The 16,799-nt window shown below is 41.8% G+C and overlaps 1 protein-coding gene across 1 annotated transcript; it reads left to right on the top strand.

Moving 5' to 3' along the window:
• Window positions 1-7,626: 7,626 nt before the first annotated feature.
• On the top strand, window positions 7,627-14,828 carry LOC310893254 (uncharacterized protein C6orf62 homolog). Its single transcript, XM_083821942.1, has 5 exons — window positions 7,627-9,803; window positions 11,268-11,444; window positions 12,024-12,146; window positions 12,864-12,998; window positions 13,532-14,828. Exons 1-5 carry the CDS (start codon window positions 9,675-9,677, stop codon window positions 13,655-13,657), a joined length of 690 nt encoding a protein of 229 aa, XP_083678068.1. The 5' UTR covers window positions 7,627-9,674; the 3' UTR covers window positions 13,658-14,828.
• Window positions 14,829-16,799: the final 1,971 nt, after the last annotated feature.

Below are 16,799 nucleotides of genomic sequence, written 5' to 3'. Positions count from 1 at the left end.
AAGTTTTATTCCCCCTATGTATCTTCATTTACATTTATTTACTATGAACTTCACTGGCTGTTGTATCCTGTCACAAAATTCCGTAACACCCTTCTGCATTTTTTCACTCAGTCCTATTCCTATTATCTCAAATAATGTAGTGCCATCAGCAAACTGTCACCTCAGTAAGCTTTGTCTTTAAATAAAGTAAGCTTTATGAAGAGAACAGAAATAATACATGAAGAAATGTCTATCTAAATTACTATTGCTTTGTTATAGTTGTAAAAAAAGTGTTCATAGTTTAATTTAAATCCTGTTGATTCTAGAATAAAATTTTAAATTTCCATATTCCAAAACACTAGCAGATATACTAAACTCTGATTAAAGATTGACATAATTCTTTCCAGCATTAAATCTCCTTTCAGAAGGATGTGGTTATGGGTAAAGTACGCATAAAAAAAATAGAAATGATTTTAATATATGAAATATAAATACAACATAAAATATTGTTATCTAACAATATAAATATTCAGCATTTTTAATAAAATACACAGCATGAACTGCATTATATACATTTTTAAAATTATATGCATGCATAGATTTATATGCATGAAAGGCAATACTATTTTACAAAGCGATTTTATGGCCGCGATACAATATATGTAATGCTAACGTTCTCAAGTGAAACCTACTTAAAGATTGCCTTTTCAAAATTCAATTTTAATTTATAAAAAGCTTTTCAGGTAAACTTACAGCTCAGAAGTGGAAGAACTGCTTTTGGAAATGTTGATAATTGGAAAGGGCCAAGGTAGTGGGCGATGGTTCTGATGTGACAGTTCTGTTTGTTTGTCCTTTTAATCTGTTCCTTGCTGGAGGCATATGATCTGGAATTTTATTACAAAGGTGCCACTCCTTCAATTTATCCAGCTGAAGAACATGTCCTGTAATGAACTGCTGTGTCTCAAGAGTTTTCCTTCTGTTCAGTTTCTTCAGTTTGAAAGCTTTGTAAAGAATCCCTTCACCATGTCAGAAAGAACACTGAGAGCTTATTATTAGAAGCTTATTCATAGTCTAACTGTGGGAACCGGCATAATTATATATAAAAACAAATCTCACAAAAAGGTTTCAGGTTGCTTTTTTTTTTTTTTTGGTAATAATTCCCATTTTTGTGACTGAAGGTTACATTTAATTAGGGGTTTTTACCTGCAAAAATCTGTCAAGTCCAAGACTAGCAGAATATACCGTTCTTCAGATTGAGTGCAATATTCTGCCAGTTCAACTTGTTTGTTTCATAAAAAATATAACTCGGTGTGATGAATACTCATGACTATTTGCACTTCAAGTGAGCCTGAGCAAACACACTGAGGTTTCCCATAGAGCTCAGCCAATTTGTTAGATTGTTCGCGGCAGCGGAGAATGTGTACTTTTTAGGGCTTTTATACTGTACTGCTGTTGATAAATGTTATCGGTTCTTACAACACATAATGTGTGTGGAAACTTCCTAAGCATTGTACAGCAGAGCTCACTGGAAGGTTTGGACTTAGCTGTCTGAATCAAGTACTGGCAAAATGGTATTTTATTTGACAGTCGTGCCTTTTGTCAAGGCCTTTCTTTTAATCCACAGAATTAGCAAGCTCTGGGGTACTTAAATACTCTTTCTATTTCTACCCGCTACATTTAACGCAGGTAAATTAAATTGTTATTTTGTATCATGTAAATTACCTTATTACATAAATATCGAAAATGCTTTCCTATGTATTTAATGTATTTAATGTAAACAACTACTGCGACTGTTCTAGATGCAGAGAACTACTGCGGAGAGGCTTCAGGAGACCCAGTGCAGCACTGCGCCTCTGAAGCATGTGAACATCTTATCTCAGTCCTACCCTGGGTGCAAGCCAGAGAGTAGGATTGAAGCCCTGAGGCTGGGTTTTGGATCTCAGAATCAGCAAACAGGAACTGTGGCTCTCGGGTTGCCTTGCTTCCCTTCTCCTGTCTCTTCTGTCCAATAAAAGTGCCGTTTATTTTAGGGGGTGAAAAGAAAAGCTGAGAAATCCTGGGCTGCAGTGAATTATTCGCTGCTCTTACCCAACACCTTGCTCAGCTGTCGTCTTCTGCGAGACTTGGCTCCCAACTTGGCATCTTTTGGGGATTCCTCAGAACTCCCCAGAAAGCTCGGAAGAAAAAAAAACAAAAACCGTGGGCATCCTGAGTGGACTGAGCACGCACCGCTCCTGCCCCCGGCCTGCCGGTGTGCCTCAGCGTGCCCGTGGAAAGCTCCCCTGCCATCCATCCCCTGGGTGACACTAGGTGGCAGCGTGGCCCCGCTTTGACCAGCGCTTCCCCACCCTCGCAGTGCCGGTTCTGTGGCGTTACCTCGTGTTTACGGGTGTTTTGGGTGTTAACTCACGAGTGCGTGACCTGTCTTCTTTTCCCTAGGTTTCCCTGCATCCTGGCAAAGCAGGTGTTCTATAATGGCCGCTGCTGTAAATTAAATCTTTCCAGAGAGTTTGCAGTTTCTTTCTGTGTAGAAGACGAGATTGTCCTGTTAATAGTGATCAATCCGAGGGGAAAGATTAAAAGAAAAAATCTACATCTCACCTTCTGATTTTTTCCTTAGTACTGTGTGAGTTGCTAAGAAATCCCATAAAGGACAGTTAGGTCCTAATCTCAGTGATGTATTTACCCGGAAAAAAACACCATTTGCCTGCTGCTTTAAGATTTAAAAATGAACCATTCCCTACAAAGGCTAGGAATTGATTAATCTAAAGCTAATTCCAATTCTGTTGACTGACAGTACTTAGAATACTGTTTTCAGACTCAATAATTAAAGCAAGTTGTTTCAAATTTTACTCTTGTGCTCGCAAGCACCTGCTGAGCAAACACAAAAACTACATTGGAACATAACTACCTTTGTCATGCTAGTGCACCTGTCTAATGAAGACAAATGCATTTGCACAGCACTAGCTGAGAACATAAGTTAAAAATGACACAGCAGAGTAACAAAGAGTCGATTGTCTTTCAGACACCAAAACACTTTGTCCGATGGAATTTGAATCACAGGTTTGTGTACAAATTGCAGGCAGAGACCCTTGCTTTTAACATGCAGTCCAGATATTCTCAGAATAAATGCTACAGTTTTAGAGATGAGACATGTATTTCTTAAACAAAACCAGACCCATGCTGTTTAAGAGATCCTGACCACCACACTCAAAGAGGCAATTGTCTGTGTGCCCATGTTTGGGGATGCTGTCTTCTCAGCTAAGGTGCTGAGAACCTTTAGCTATTTTTGACATCATAACTGCACATACTCAGCACTCCTAAATGGGTCAGAAAAGCACAAAGTGGGCAAGTGAAAAATGAAAAACACATAATCGTCTTTATTTATATATATATATATACACAAATATAATTATTAAGATAGAACAAACCCATCAAAAAGTAGGTGTAGTTCAGCAAAGTCATGGATCAATACCTCACATGCCCAAGAATGTTTGGTCCATTTTATGACCAGAGTCCTACAGCTAGAAGGCGGGACGCAGGGAAATGATGAATGAAGCTTAACGCTGCAGCAATAGCTGTGCGGTGGATGCACAGTTGTCCACAGCATGCTGTAAGGAATGTTTTCCACATCAAACATTGCCATTTCTCTACACAAAAGCATTCCTGTTATGCCTTAGAAACTAATGTTTGCTCTAAAGATAGAACAGAGTGAATTACAGTATTCTCTGAAGTACATGAAAGAGTTTTAATTGCCACTAATTTGTCTTGTTTGAATTTACAAAGGAATACTAATTTATTTTTGCCTCATGCATAAGCATTTGGCACTGAATTAATCATAGTTCTGTGTTTGAAGTGAGTAGCTTCAGGGCTGATAGTACTTCTAACATATGCGGCCAGTACAATACAAAAGGGAAGTATAAACAGAAAGATAGCAGGCTCCATCTCATCTCCTCCTATCTACGTCTGTAATTTATATATCAATTTGTTATAATCCTTTAAAAAATAAAACTAATTATTAAGTTGGGAATTTAGAGCATTGGCATTAGAGTACAATCTTGCCCACATGCTTATAAGTAAACTTTTAATTCTGAAAACAGGAGATAGAATCTGAAATCGTATCAATTTTGAAAAAATAAATAACCAAGGTGTTTCTATAAAGTTATCAATCCCCTTTAATTTGCAGAAAAGCCCACAACGTATCATGTAACATACATGTGAAAAAGTACAGTGCTTAACTTCACTGAAAACAGCAAGAAAACAGTTAAATGGAGAATAGAAATACAAGTTTATCACAGCAGAAAATAAAACATGTATATATAAGCAACCAACTATTTCAGACTTGCAGTGCTTCTCAAAACTACATTTCTCAAACATCTCTCTATCTCCCTAGGAAAACTATAGCAATAATATGTTTTTGTGACAAGGTCTTTCCTTCACGGGCAGCTGTTGGCCATGCTGCCTGATTCCGTGTTTCTCCAGGGTGACAGCTGAGCACTGTCACCCCTCTGCTGCTCGACAGAAGCCCCTGGGGATCTGCAGACATTCGATTCCCAAAGGGCTACAGGACTACAGTGACACAGTAGCGAAGTCCTTCTCACATTGAGTGGAAGAAAGACGAAAGGACACCAGCTCATTTGTATGTGCAGCTTTAACCAAGCTGACCCAGGCCACTGACCGTTTAGCTCAGCCTGGATTTTACATGCACGAGAAACACAATTTTTTGCTGTGCTAATGGGATTGAAGCCTAAAAAAGAACTATCACGTATTTTGCATATACTGCCACAACCTACTTGTCGGGTTTGTTTTGTATACCACCCACATTTCTGCCTCCTTTCCTTCATGATGAAGTTTATACTGATTGAAACAAGATTTGAAGAGAGAGGCAGTCTCTCATTAGACCAAATGACACAGTTGTAAAAAACACACTGGCACACAAGCACACAAGCCTCTTTTATAAACGATACAAAGTTGCATAACCACAAGGAAGAATAACAATACACAATTGTCAAGAAAATTATACAATTGTAAAGAGAACTGTACAATTGTCAAGAGAATTATAGATCAATATCATTTAAACATTTATTTTGCTAGGTCTTAACTCCCGTCATTCAGTAGCAGCAATGCTACTTAAGTAATAATGTATGTTATTTTAACTAAGATGTTGATGTATTATTTTTCTACTTTTTTTTTTCTACTATATGAGCTGTGCTTTTTTATACTATGTAATATACTTTTTCCTACTCTAAGAGCTTCATCGTTGTGCACTATGGAGAGAAAGAAGCACAATGTAGGACAAGACAGCTATTACTTATGGCTTTCTTAGTGCAGGTATTTCTGTGCATATCCTCATATGTATGATAAACATATTTTAGTTGTTTGGACTTCTTATTTGTGTAAACATTGCCAGGATATCTTTACTAGCCAATGGACGAGAAGAAAAAATCCTTCACAGAGTTTGGTAAGGGAGGCATACGAGGAGGAGCAGCAATCTATGCACAAGCAACTCAGAGCAACTTTAGGCCCTATCCCCTTCTGAATTTCTGTGAGAGGATTTGAGCGGCCTCTCGAAAGCCCTCAAGAAGAAACACTGTTCTTGTGCCAGCACGACATTCAACACAAATTTTTGGACTCGATCCTTTGCCCGGGGCTGGGTAGCTGCCCAATCCCTTGTGCAGAGGACAGGAGCTGTGGCCGTATCCCTGTCCTTACGGCTCCCTGGAGAGGGCAGCTGGAGTCGCTGGGCTGGAAGAAAGCTCCTTCCTTTCTCCTTGGCAGGCGGGCGAGGTGCCAGTTCCCTCAGAGGGCTTTCCGTGCCGGGGCAAATCCCCCCGCAGCCGCCCCGCTGTGCTGGGCCTGCTTTGTATCGGTCACGGCAGCCCAGCGTGGGTCATGGGCTGAGCACGAGTCAGAGCTTAAAATAGCAGGGGACGCAGATCGGGGGGTTTCATGCTGCAGCACAACAAACAAAACTGCTCTGACTGCAAAAGGGGGATCTAAACTCAGCTCTCGTTACGGCCGGGCTGATGTTTTCATTAAACAATGTTGCTGTTTTGAAATAGTCCTGGCGATCTAGAGGTACTGTAATGCTACTTTTTAGACACGCTGCTTTTTTACCTCTGCTCACGGGGTTGTTTTCAATAGGCATTGACACTAGCAGTGAGCACTCTTTCAGCAGCCCCCAAGTGGGTAAGAAATGGTCTCTTTATGGCCTGTTCAAAACAACAGGGGAGTGTCCCTGCAACAGGGAAGGCAAGATGGAGTGTCTGACTCAGAGGGCTTGACTAATGGTGGGGGAAGATGAGGAGATCTAAGGGCCAAGGCACAACAGCTCCCTGTGAGACAGGCACTGGGAAGGTGTCTGAGGGAGCGTGCAAAGGAGAGGTGAGCTAAAGGGAAATAGCCAGCAGGAAGAGTCGTGGAGCGACAAAGGAAACCAGCAGAGACAAGTAAGAGCAGAGTGCAGATAAAGAAAAGAAAAAAAAGGACTGAAATTTACAGGAGTTTATCAGAGAGCACCCATCGCCATGCTCTGCGGGCTCTGAAACACAACCAAACAAGCCAGACAGTGCCTGCACTTGCCTTCTGCTTGTCATCTTGTCTAACACCCTTTCGGCTCTTGTGAGTCACGGACACCACCAGGGGGAAGGTGGGAGAGGTGCCTTCACCCCAGCAACCTATTTTTTACTGTAGTGGCGACAGACCATTGCAAAACAGCAAGTCACGGACAGCACAAGGCAAACCTGAGCTCCCCAGCATTTCAGAGGCACCCTCCATTTTGGGTGGCGAGGCTTTCCCTGCCATGCCTGGGGGGGGTGAGGAGGGGTGGATAGTCAAAATGCCCAGACACTGAGGTGAAAATGTAGTTGCTGCCTACTGGTCGCTTGCAATTTAAAGAAATGCTGGAAAACGTGAACCGTGCCCTTGCTTCTCTTTCATGGCGGAGGAGGTGCGAGGAGGGAGGTGTAAGCCTTTCCTTTAGCACAGGAATACAAACACCTACTTTTCTTCAAGGATCAGGCTGAAATAGCAACTATTTATTTCTGACAAAAACAAACAAACAACAACGAGCAGACCTCCTCAGGACGCACCTCAGCCGCCACAGAGGCGCATGTACAGGGGCAGGCGGGGGCTGCTGCTGCCAGGGCTGTGCTTGTGGGGGGTCATCACCTCACACATTATGCTCAGGGACGGTTTTTTTATTTTTAATTCACAGTTTGCTTTGCGCACACAGTTGACAAACTCCTCTGGGCGGAATTGAACGAGAAGGAGCCGCCACAGGCCCAGGGGCAGGTACCACACAAGATGGGGGGGGAGCGAGGGGGTGCCCCCCCCCCCCCAACTGCGTTGAGCAACCCCATCCGGGGCCTTGTCCCGCGGCCCTGCGGGTCACGGCGGCGGGGGGAGGGAGGAGCGGCCGAGAGGGACCCCTTTTCTTGGCGTGGCGATGGGTCGGAGCCGCCCTCACGCTGCCGCTCTCTCTTTTTCAACCTCTAAAAAAAATGAGATCCCGCGGCTCACGAGGCCACCGCGGAGCTTCCCAGCGCGTATAACGCCATTCTGTACTTCGCGGCCCCCCCTCCGCGGTGCCTGGCGCTTGGTACGCGCCGCCGGGCGGCTGCTGCGCGCTGCGGGCAGGGCGGCGCCTGTGTGACTCAGGCGCTGCCATCTTGCGGGCTGGGTGGCGGCGCGCAGCTCCCGTCCCTCCGCGCTCCCGGTGCCGCCGAGCCCCAGGCGCAGCCCGCGGCGCTCCCGCTGCCCTCCGGCCGCAGCCCTCCGAGGACCACCCGGCCCCGCCCGGGCGAAGGGAGCCCTCCGCCGGCGTCTCTATGCCCGCCGCCCTCCGTAGGAGCCACTAGCGCAGGGCCCGCCGCCTCCTTCTCCTCCTCCTCCTCCTCTTCATCCTCCTCCTCCTCCTCCTCCCTCCGCCACCATTTCCCCCGTCAGCGGGGCGCTGAGCTAGGCTATGGGGACCAGGCTGGGGCTGAGCGGCGGCAGAGCGGGCGGCCCGGTCAGCGCGTCCACCGCAGCGGGGATGGGGGGGCTCGGCGGCTTCGTGGCTTTATCTTGACATGGCTCCCCGCCGTGCCGCCAGCACCGCCGCCGCCTCCGCTGCTCCTCCTGCGCCCGCCGGCTGCGGGTAGCGAGCGAGACACGGGCTCGGCCTCCTGTCGGAGTCTCTCAGCCTCTCGGTTAAGTTGGGGGGAAGTTTTGGGAGGGGGTTTCTTTTTTTTTTTTTTCTTTTTTTCCTTTTAATTTTCTTCTGTTTTCTTCTTTTTCCCTTAAGGGGGGGGGTTAATATTCCTTTCCCCTCTTTCTTAACCCGGTCCGACGAATTCGCTAACCGAAAAACCTTAAAACCCCTACCAGTCAAACGCCTCGTGTGGGGGGGGAAAATGCCTGGAGAGAGAAAGAAAATCACCTGATAATCGTGGGGGTTGCTTTAAGGGGGTGGGGAGGGTCTTTCCGAGGTTTAAAATTGCAGCCTCGGCTTGCAATTTAAAAAAAAACTCGCAAATTTTTGTTTTTTTTTTTCGGCACCAAAATCTGTTTGGCGAGAAAAAGCGGAAGCGAAACTCTCTCCATGTTTTCCAAGTCGTGACCATGAAGTGAGAGGGGAAACGCCGTGCTACTGTGGGTGTCCCGCCGCAGCCTCTGTAGAGAGAGGCCTGAGGAGAAGCAGGAAGCGTTGGCCATGCACAGCCTCGGCTAACTGTGCTCGCTGTGGGGCTCAGCAGCAGCAGGGAGAGAAGGATCCCCGGGGGATCAGCAGCCCAGGGAGCCTGCGAGGTGTTAGGGAATGTAGGGCTCTCGCGCTGGTAAGGAGCCTGGGTTTGGGGCGTCGGTTTGGGGTTTAGTCTCTAGGTGAGATAATAGTGTCCCTTAACCCCTGCCAGCTTCTCGTCTGTGGCCATCATGATCCCTCTTCCCTTTGGCAGCAGTAGCCTTAGGGCAGCGATGTGCCCGATGATGAGCAGAATGGTGTTAGAAGTGACTCCGCTGTTTTTTCTCTTTGCTTCCCTGCAAACCAGCGCTGTGTTGTCTGTAGTTAATTTTGTTGTTGGCAGAGAAATGTCATACTTCCCAGGATGTGCACTCCTCCTTTGCACCCTTTTCTCTGCTTTCCACCAAGTGTAATCGTTTTAAAGAAGAAAAAAAAAAAGACAGGCAACATAGCAGTAGTGGAAATCTGAGAATAATAATCAGTAGAGTCATGAATCCGGCTGGGGTAAAACGCAATTTATAATATCAGCTTTGTTTTTTTTGTAAGCAGAACAAAAATTACCCCCCCCCCCCCCCCCCCCCATGGATTGGGCTTGTGCCAGTTGCTTTTTATTGTACACATAAATTGTGATAAGATTTGTTTTTTTCTCCATTCTCACCCACTTATTCCTGCGGCTAAACTGTTCAAATTTGTTTTCTTTAAATTTCTTAGTTTTTTTTCTTGGTTTATGGTCAAACCTGTTTGTTGTCCAGCCATGGCTGGACAACTACTTTTGTTTCTTGACCCCTCCGATACGACTTTCTCATAAAATACTGCCTGAGGTGCGGTTTTGGGTTGCACTCGCGTTTTATCTATTCAGTCGTATTAGCAGGAATAAAATGACTTGTTTCTGTTGTACTTGAGTCTTACGAAAAAGTGCCCATAGTTTAGCGACAGTTTCCAAAGGCTTTAGTACCACCTGTATAACAAAATGGGGGACCCAAACTCCCGGAAGAAACAAGCTCTGAACAGACTTCGTGCTCAGCTTAGAAAGAAAAAAGAATCTTTAGCTGACCAGTTTGACTTCAAGATGTACATTGCCTTTGTGTTCAAGGACAAGGTAACTTGGTTTTCGTTTCTCTGCTCTTGTGTTGCAATGCAAACTTTGAGTTGACTATGCTGGGCCAAATCTTACTGCCTGATGCATCTTAAGGATATATCCTTACGTTTTGTTGAATTTTTTACATTTCCTTATTGCTAATTGGTATTGTATTTGACCAGTTCTCGTGTATTGACAGTTTGGCTTTCCTTTTCAGATGTTTGTAGTTCTGTAATGCAGAAGGTGGCAATGCCTTATTAAATGATCAGTTGGTAACTTCTGTATTGAATAAATATTTATCTGACTTGGTGCTGTACTTTATTCAGCCCAGTTGGGGTCTGAATGGCATAATGGTTTGCAGTGAAACTGTTAAGTCGAGAAAGACCTGTCTGGAATGATTGCTAACCCTACTGCATTTATCTGGTTAAAGCAGAAGGGAAAACCCAGCAGTTGAAGGGAGTGGTTGCAAAATGCAATGTTGAAATGACCTGAGCATGTAGACATGTGAAACTGTTGCTGGCATCGTGAAAGGGAGGGAAGAGAGGAAGTCTTCATTTACTTGACTATATTGTGGAAGACTACTGGATGCTGTAGATGTGGAGGATATCTCTAAAGTTAACTTTGAGCCAGAGTTGCACGAGAGTTTCTGTCCACAGGACGTGAAGAAAAGTAGATGCTTAGAATAAGTGTACTGAACAAATTGAGCGAGTGAAGATAGAAACAAATGGCAGACAAATACACAGTAAAAGGAGGAAGTGCATGTACACGAACTCTAATATTGCTTGATCTGCTCAAATGTTCTTCTCATTCCATGGAAGTTGGTTCTAATGGAGACCGTTCTCTGAACTTAATCGGGAAGTTTCCCTAAAATTCTTAAGTCCAGTTTGCTTTTGTTCATCAATTCTAATGCAAACACTGCTGTATATAGTGACACGTTTCTAGGCACTGTCTCATAGTAATAGAGGGACTGTTGAGCTAACTTGTATTGAGAGTAGAGTTTATTTTTTCCTTCTGTGCTGTTTGTCCTAACAGTTTCCCAAGAAATATTAGGGTTTAATCAGTAATATCAATTAGATTTTCTTAGCAGATATGGGTCTTAGTATGCTTATATCAGCACCTGATTGCAGCGAATTTCTACAAAGTAGTCTGAATGTTACAACTAAAACCAAATGTCTGTTTTAAATCCTATAAAACTTGCTTATGCCTAAGTGAACTGAGGATGTCTATCTACTAGTTTTCTTAAAGTAGGTTTGCTCAGCCTGGCTTGGTCAGCAAGTACTTGCCTGTTACATGTGTTCTGGATGGGAGGGAGATGGGAGTTGGTAAAATATGTTTTGTCTGTTATATAATTGTTCAGGTTAATGCTGCTCATGAGCTATAAAATTATATATTTTATATTATTACAGAAAATTGTAAATTCTGAAGTTAGCAAGAACCACTTAGAAAGGACTGTAGTTTTAATGCAGTGTGTGCTTTCTTTTTCAGAAGAAAAAGTCAGCGCTTTTTGAAGTGTCTGAAGTGATACCAGTCATGACCAATAATTATGAAGAAAATATCCTGAGAGGTGTGCGGGATTCCAGCTATTCTTTGGAAAGTTCCTTAGAGCTTCTGCAGAAGGATGTAGTACAGCTTCATGCACCCCGCTACCAGTCTATGCGCAGGGTAAAGTTGTTCTCCATACTTGCTGAGTTTTAATTTGGGTTTTAAACATTTGTATTTTTTCTTGTGAAACTTAAGGCTAATCCTGCTGCCTTATTTTCTCAACTCTTCTGCATGAAAATTCTGAAAGCATTTTTTTGTGGGGTCTGGTTTGAAGGGTAATTTAGCGTGCACATTCTGAAATTCTGTTAAAATCTGTAGTGCTCATGCTTTACCTTTAATCTGTCTCATTGAAATGTGTCTTGGGAATTATCTCTTCTGCCAGCCTTTTTATTAATAGGCATGGATAAATTCTTGCAACAACTCCTGGTTTACAACTAAGTGGTTTTGTTAGATGAATATTAGAAAGTAGTCTTTCCCAGGAATGGTAGTTTTCATAAAGTTGGAATTTACATTACCTGGATAGTTACTTTAAAATTCAATGGGAGGCAAAGAAGACTTGAGTTGTTTTGGGAGTAATATAGACAGAAAATCACACAAAAGTAATAAGTACCACCTTTTAACACAGTGCCTGTATAGATGAGGTGTTTATCTGCATCTCCTAATGGATGGGCTGTTAATACAGATCTTTATTAATTACAGGATGTGATCGGCTGTACCCAGGAGATGGACTTCATTCTTTGGCCTCGTAATGACATTGAGAAGATAGTCTGTCTCCTGTTCTCTCGGTGGAAGGGATCTGATGAAGCCTTTAGGCCTGTTCAGGTATTTTTTTAACTTAAGTAACATTTTGGGGGGGATGAGGTGGGGGAATCTTTGCTTAACCAGTCCATTGATGATAAGGTCTGTGACTTCTGTGAATGTTTAAGTATGTGGGCTCTTTTTTTTTTTGTGTAAATCACACAGTCATTTGAATTCTAAATTCTGCTTCCTATTACTACAAATTGTGACCTTGGCACAAATTGATTAAATGGAAGAGGATCTGAGGTGGTATTTTTGCATTACAATTTTGCATTGAGAGAAACATTTCAAACATTTTAAATCAACTCTTCAGTAGGTATCTTTAGCTATTTACATTCAAATTTTTGGGTAACAATATGTGTATTGTTTTCTGTATGCACTCTGCAATAATAAGTTATTAGCAGAAATGTGTTGCATTGTTGATAACACAGATGTTCTGTCAGCTGAATCTCTTTTTATGGAGGCGGTTAAAGTTGCACCTTTGTTTGAATTGTTAATGTCATTGTTATGACTAATGTCAGTGTTGGCAGAATGAAACTAGGGAAATCTTTTAAGTTTTGTGCCAAGGCTCAAGGGTGTAGTTGTTGCTATGGTTTCCAATTTCATTTTGCATAGATGAGAAAAGAAAAGAAACAGAGAATCAGAAGTGGTTGTAAAGCCCCAGATTGAATGAAATTAATTGCTTGTGTTTGAGTTTTCAGTTGGTAAATATTTTATCATTTTATCCCTCACGCACCGCAGGCCAAGTTTGAGTTTCATCATGGTGACTATGAAAAACAGTTTCTGCATGTTCTGAGCCGAAAGGACAAGACTGGAATTGTTGTCAACAACCCTAACCAGTCAGTGTTTCTCTTCATTGACAGACAGCACTTGCAGGTAAACTTACCCTGTCCCTCTCTTTTTCCTTTCTACCTAGAGTGTAAGCTTTTTAAGAATTGTCCTGAATGTTTTTTCTCAGGAATGTTAGTGGTTTTTAGTGGAAAAATTGATCGTGTGTTCATGCTTGCATTTCAGCAGTTTCAGAGGAAACATGCTGTAAATAGGATTCACGCATGCAAAGGCTAATTATAGGCCACAGATGTATTCATAAGATTTTATGTTCTAGTATTAAAATAAAGTTATAAAAAAAGACAACATTGTTTTGGAAAAAATAAAATACTGGCTTAGTTTGTGTGATATTGCATAAATAATTTAAGTGGGAAAAAATAACATAATAAAAAGAATTTAGTCGTTAAAAGGCTTTTGATTTGGCTGTTGTGTGTTTGAAATGGTGGCTTTTACATGCCTGCGTTGTTAACCCACAACCAGCAGCAAGCTGTAACCTGGGCTGGGTCTGCTGGGGTCTGTCTTTTTATTCTTGTGTAAACTTTCATGTTTAATAGCTTTTCTTTGGTTTTCTTTGCCTCTAGACTCCAAAAAACAAAGCTACAATCTTCAAGTTATGCAGCATCTGCCTGTACCTGCCACAGGAGCAGCTCACTCACTGGACGGTTGGTACCATAGAGGATCACCTCCGTCCTTATATGCCAGAGTAAGGTACTGGCCAGCAAAATGGGGAAGATCACAGAATGCAGCAGTGAATTTCCACTTTCCTCACCACTTTATTCTTTCAGAATATTAGAAGAAAATGGACTCATGTTCAGAACACTATACATTGTGAAACTTGATCATCCTGGATTTTTTTTGTCATTTGTATCTCAGAACTTTAAAAAAATTTTTTTAGTTGTTTTCTGCATGGACCTTGTGAAAGAGAGGATGCTCTGCACACTTCTGCACTGCATCAGCATCTTACTAAAATGTGAAATGAAGGGACTGTACACTGAAACAAATGTATCTGAAAGCACAAGGTGATCATTTGTGGTGGTGTTCCCATTTGTGCTGGTCATACCCCCTAACATCTATGTTAACCATCAGTATTTGGAGGGTGAGAAATGAATGTAACGGGTTTAAAAGCCTTATAGCTTTGCTGTTAATGATTGTATCAAAGAGCACTATCAGATTCATTTTAATGAACAGAGAAGTGGCTATTACAATAGGAAGTAAATGTGGGAAAGAAGTCTTTTTTTTTTTTTTAAAGCAAAAAAAGCATCTCATTTAATGTGTAGGCATTTTTTGCCTTTTTTATTTTGCTGGGCCATGTCTGAGTTTACTGGCACTTTGGTTTTGGATCTCTTTCCCCAAGTTGCTGTATAACTGTATGAAAGTATTCTTTTGAGTTGGATGCATTTATACAGATGAGGCAGACCTGGAGTCTGAAGTCGCTAAAGCAGCTAAAAATAAAGTAAAATAGTAGCTGCAGAAACAATGTTGGTAGAGGATTATTTTTTCTTGAGAGTTGAGACTTGTAGACTTGCTGGTGAACTGTGCAGGAAATACTGGTTTCTAAAACATTTCTTACAGAAAACCTGTTGAGGTTTTTTTTTTTCTTTTGGAATAGACATTATAAAACAATGTAAAATAGTGTTTGGAGTGTCAAAAGTTGATTCTGACAGAACATTTTAAGATTGTGCAATGATAAAAGGAAGACTACTGTATAGTTTTGTTGACAAAGAAGGTTCTGCTTAAGGGTTGAGTACTTTACTGGAGTAAAACTGTATAAGCCTGCTCCCTTTGGATAAAACTAGTGCTTACCTGTTTAAAACTTGTATTTAGCTTTTGTTTGGAATTGGAAAAAATTGGAACTTAAATAAATTAGGTGAAAGATGACTGGGTTTATTCGTGGGAATTCTATGAATGGAATTTTAGCAGTGTCTTACCTCAGAAGCGTTACCTGTCACAAACACTGAAAATACACAAACTGTAAAATGGTATTATGACTAACATAAAGATGAGCGGCAAAGGTGTGCTTACGTGTGCAGGGAAGATGTTTGCTTTGAAAAGTAGATGTCAGAAATAACTGTGTTAAGGGCATACTGTTGTATTGGTACATGGGTATTTCTAGTTGTTTTATCATAAAATCCTGAAAGTTAAACTGGAGCACCATAGGAAAACACAACCTGAAAGCCGCAACATTGTGTTGATACGTGCCTTACCGTACATAGAAATCAAGTCGAAAATGCTGCTGTACAAAATGCTTTATATAACGACTTTGGAATATTTAGTCACCACCATACCTGCTGATGGTGCTTAAAGTTTTCCAGCTAGGTGTCCCATCTTAATGGCCTGTAAGACCCGGTATTAATGTCCTCGTGAAGCCTTAGGTTTTGTAGGGCTTTGAATGTTTCATGAGTTTGGATTATGCTTCCGAAGTGCAACCCCCTTCACAATCTGTCGTTTTGGATATTGTTTCATAGTAAGAGAATATGACCGTCGTTACCTTTATTAGCAGAGCAAGTATCTTTGTTCCTAATGCAAGAAGTCACTAAAGTGACTGTTGTTCTTCATTTTGGTTTCTTCAAAACAACAACAAAAGCCTCAGTGTTGGCTTAGATGATTTCTGCAATGCTTTTCAGGTGTCAGCATTGGCATGATCCTTAATTTATAGTTCTCTCATATAGAGAACAATATGTACAGTTTAATTGCTTTTGGTGTTTTGTATGGGCTACAGAAGACACTGGTTATTTGTCTACTCTTCGTGAGAGTGATCCTGGAGTTAAATGCTACGCTTTTTTGGAGAAGAAATATGTATAATACTGATTGGTAAATGCTCTGTTCAACACAACTAACAAATGCCATGTTTTGCTCTGCTATCAGATTGAATAGATGGACATAGTCATTGTGTACATTGGAAAAAAAAAGATTAAGGGGAACAACAGGCTTGAGAGCATGACAGTCTCAGACTGAGTTTATTTTTAAATCATTTGGCATCTTTGAAAGGCATCGCTTTCTCCACTTAAACAGGATGACTTCAGAGAGAGAAGATGAAACTTGAAACTGTCTCAGTATTTCTTACTGGAGCATCTAGATTAAACTCAGACTATTGTACTGGTTACTTTAGCAAAATGCACTTTGGAAGTCAATGGAAGCAATATTTATGGTGTCAGGCCCTGTCTCAGCTTAGTGGCTTTCTGGTAGAGTTCTTAACTTCAAAGTTTAGGTTTAATTTCACAAAGCTAATGCTTACAAAGCACAGTTTCTGTAAAGGGTAATTACTTTTTTCAGTAGAGCTGTGTGTAAATACAAAAAGGCCTCTTCTATAAGACAATTATCTTTGTTGCCACATGCTGTCAGTTGCTTGTGTGGCTCCTGGTATACTAATACTAGGAACTGAAATATGCTCAATATCACCTGGATGTGTTTTACCAGGTCATTGCTTGAGGATTTCTTGAGGATCATTCTATGCTTTGTCATGCAAACCTGGCAAGTGTGAATGGGGCAGGAATAAACGTGGAGGCAGCAAAACGAAGTAGGTAGAGGCCCATTAAATTTCTTGCATCTAGATGAAATGTTTGGTGTAAGGAAGCTTGTGTTAGGTACTTCCTAGATAAGAAACATCTTACGTGTCAGCATCTAGCCTGTGTGTGGCTATAAAGCTTATCTTGGCTTTTAAAGCTTCTTCAGCTGCATGAGTGTTATCAAAAATAGATGGACATAGCTGGTTGTACAAGCCTAGTCCAAAGATAAGGAGTTGTAATAGGTCTGTAGCTATCTTGCAGTTGGTGCACTTTGCCATCTGTCAAAGCAATAAAGTGCTTCTGGAAAGCTGGTTTATTACACAAAGTTTGCTGTATTTAGTGA

Source organism: Anser anser, assembly GCF_964211835.1.
Source record: "Anser anser genome assembly, chromosome: 2".
NCBI lineage: Eukaryota > Metazoa > Chordata > Aves > Anseriformes > Anatidae > Anser > Anser anser.
The sequence above is the reverse complement of the archived record's forward strand: the minus strand, read 5'-3'. Positions and strand labels throughout refer to the sequence as shown.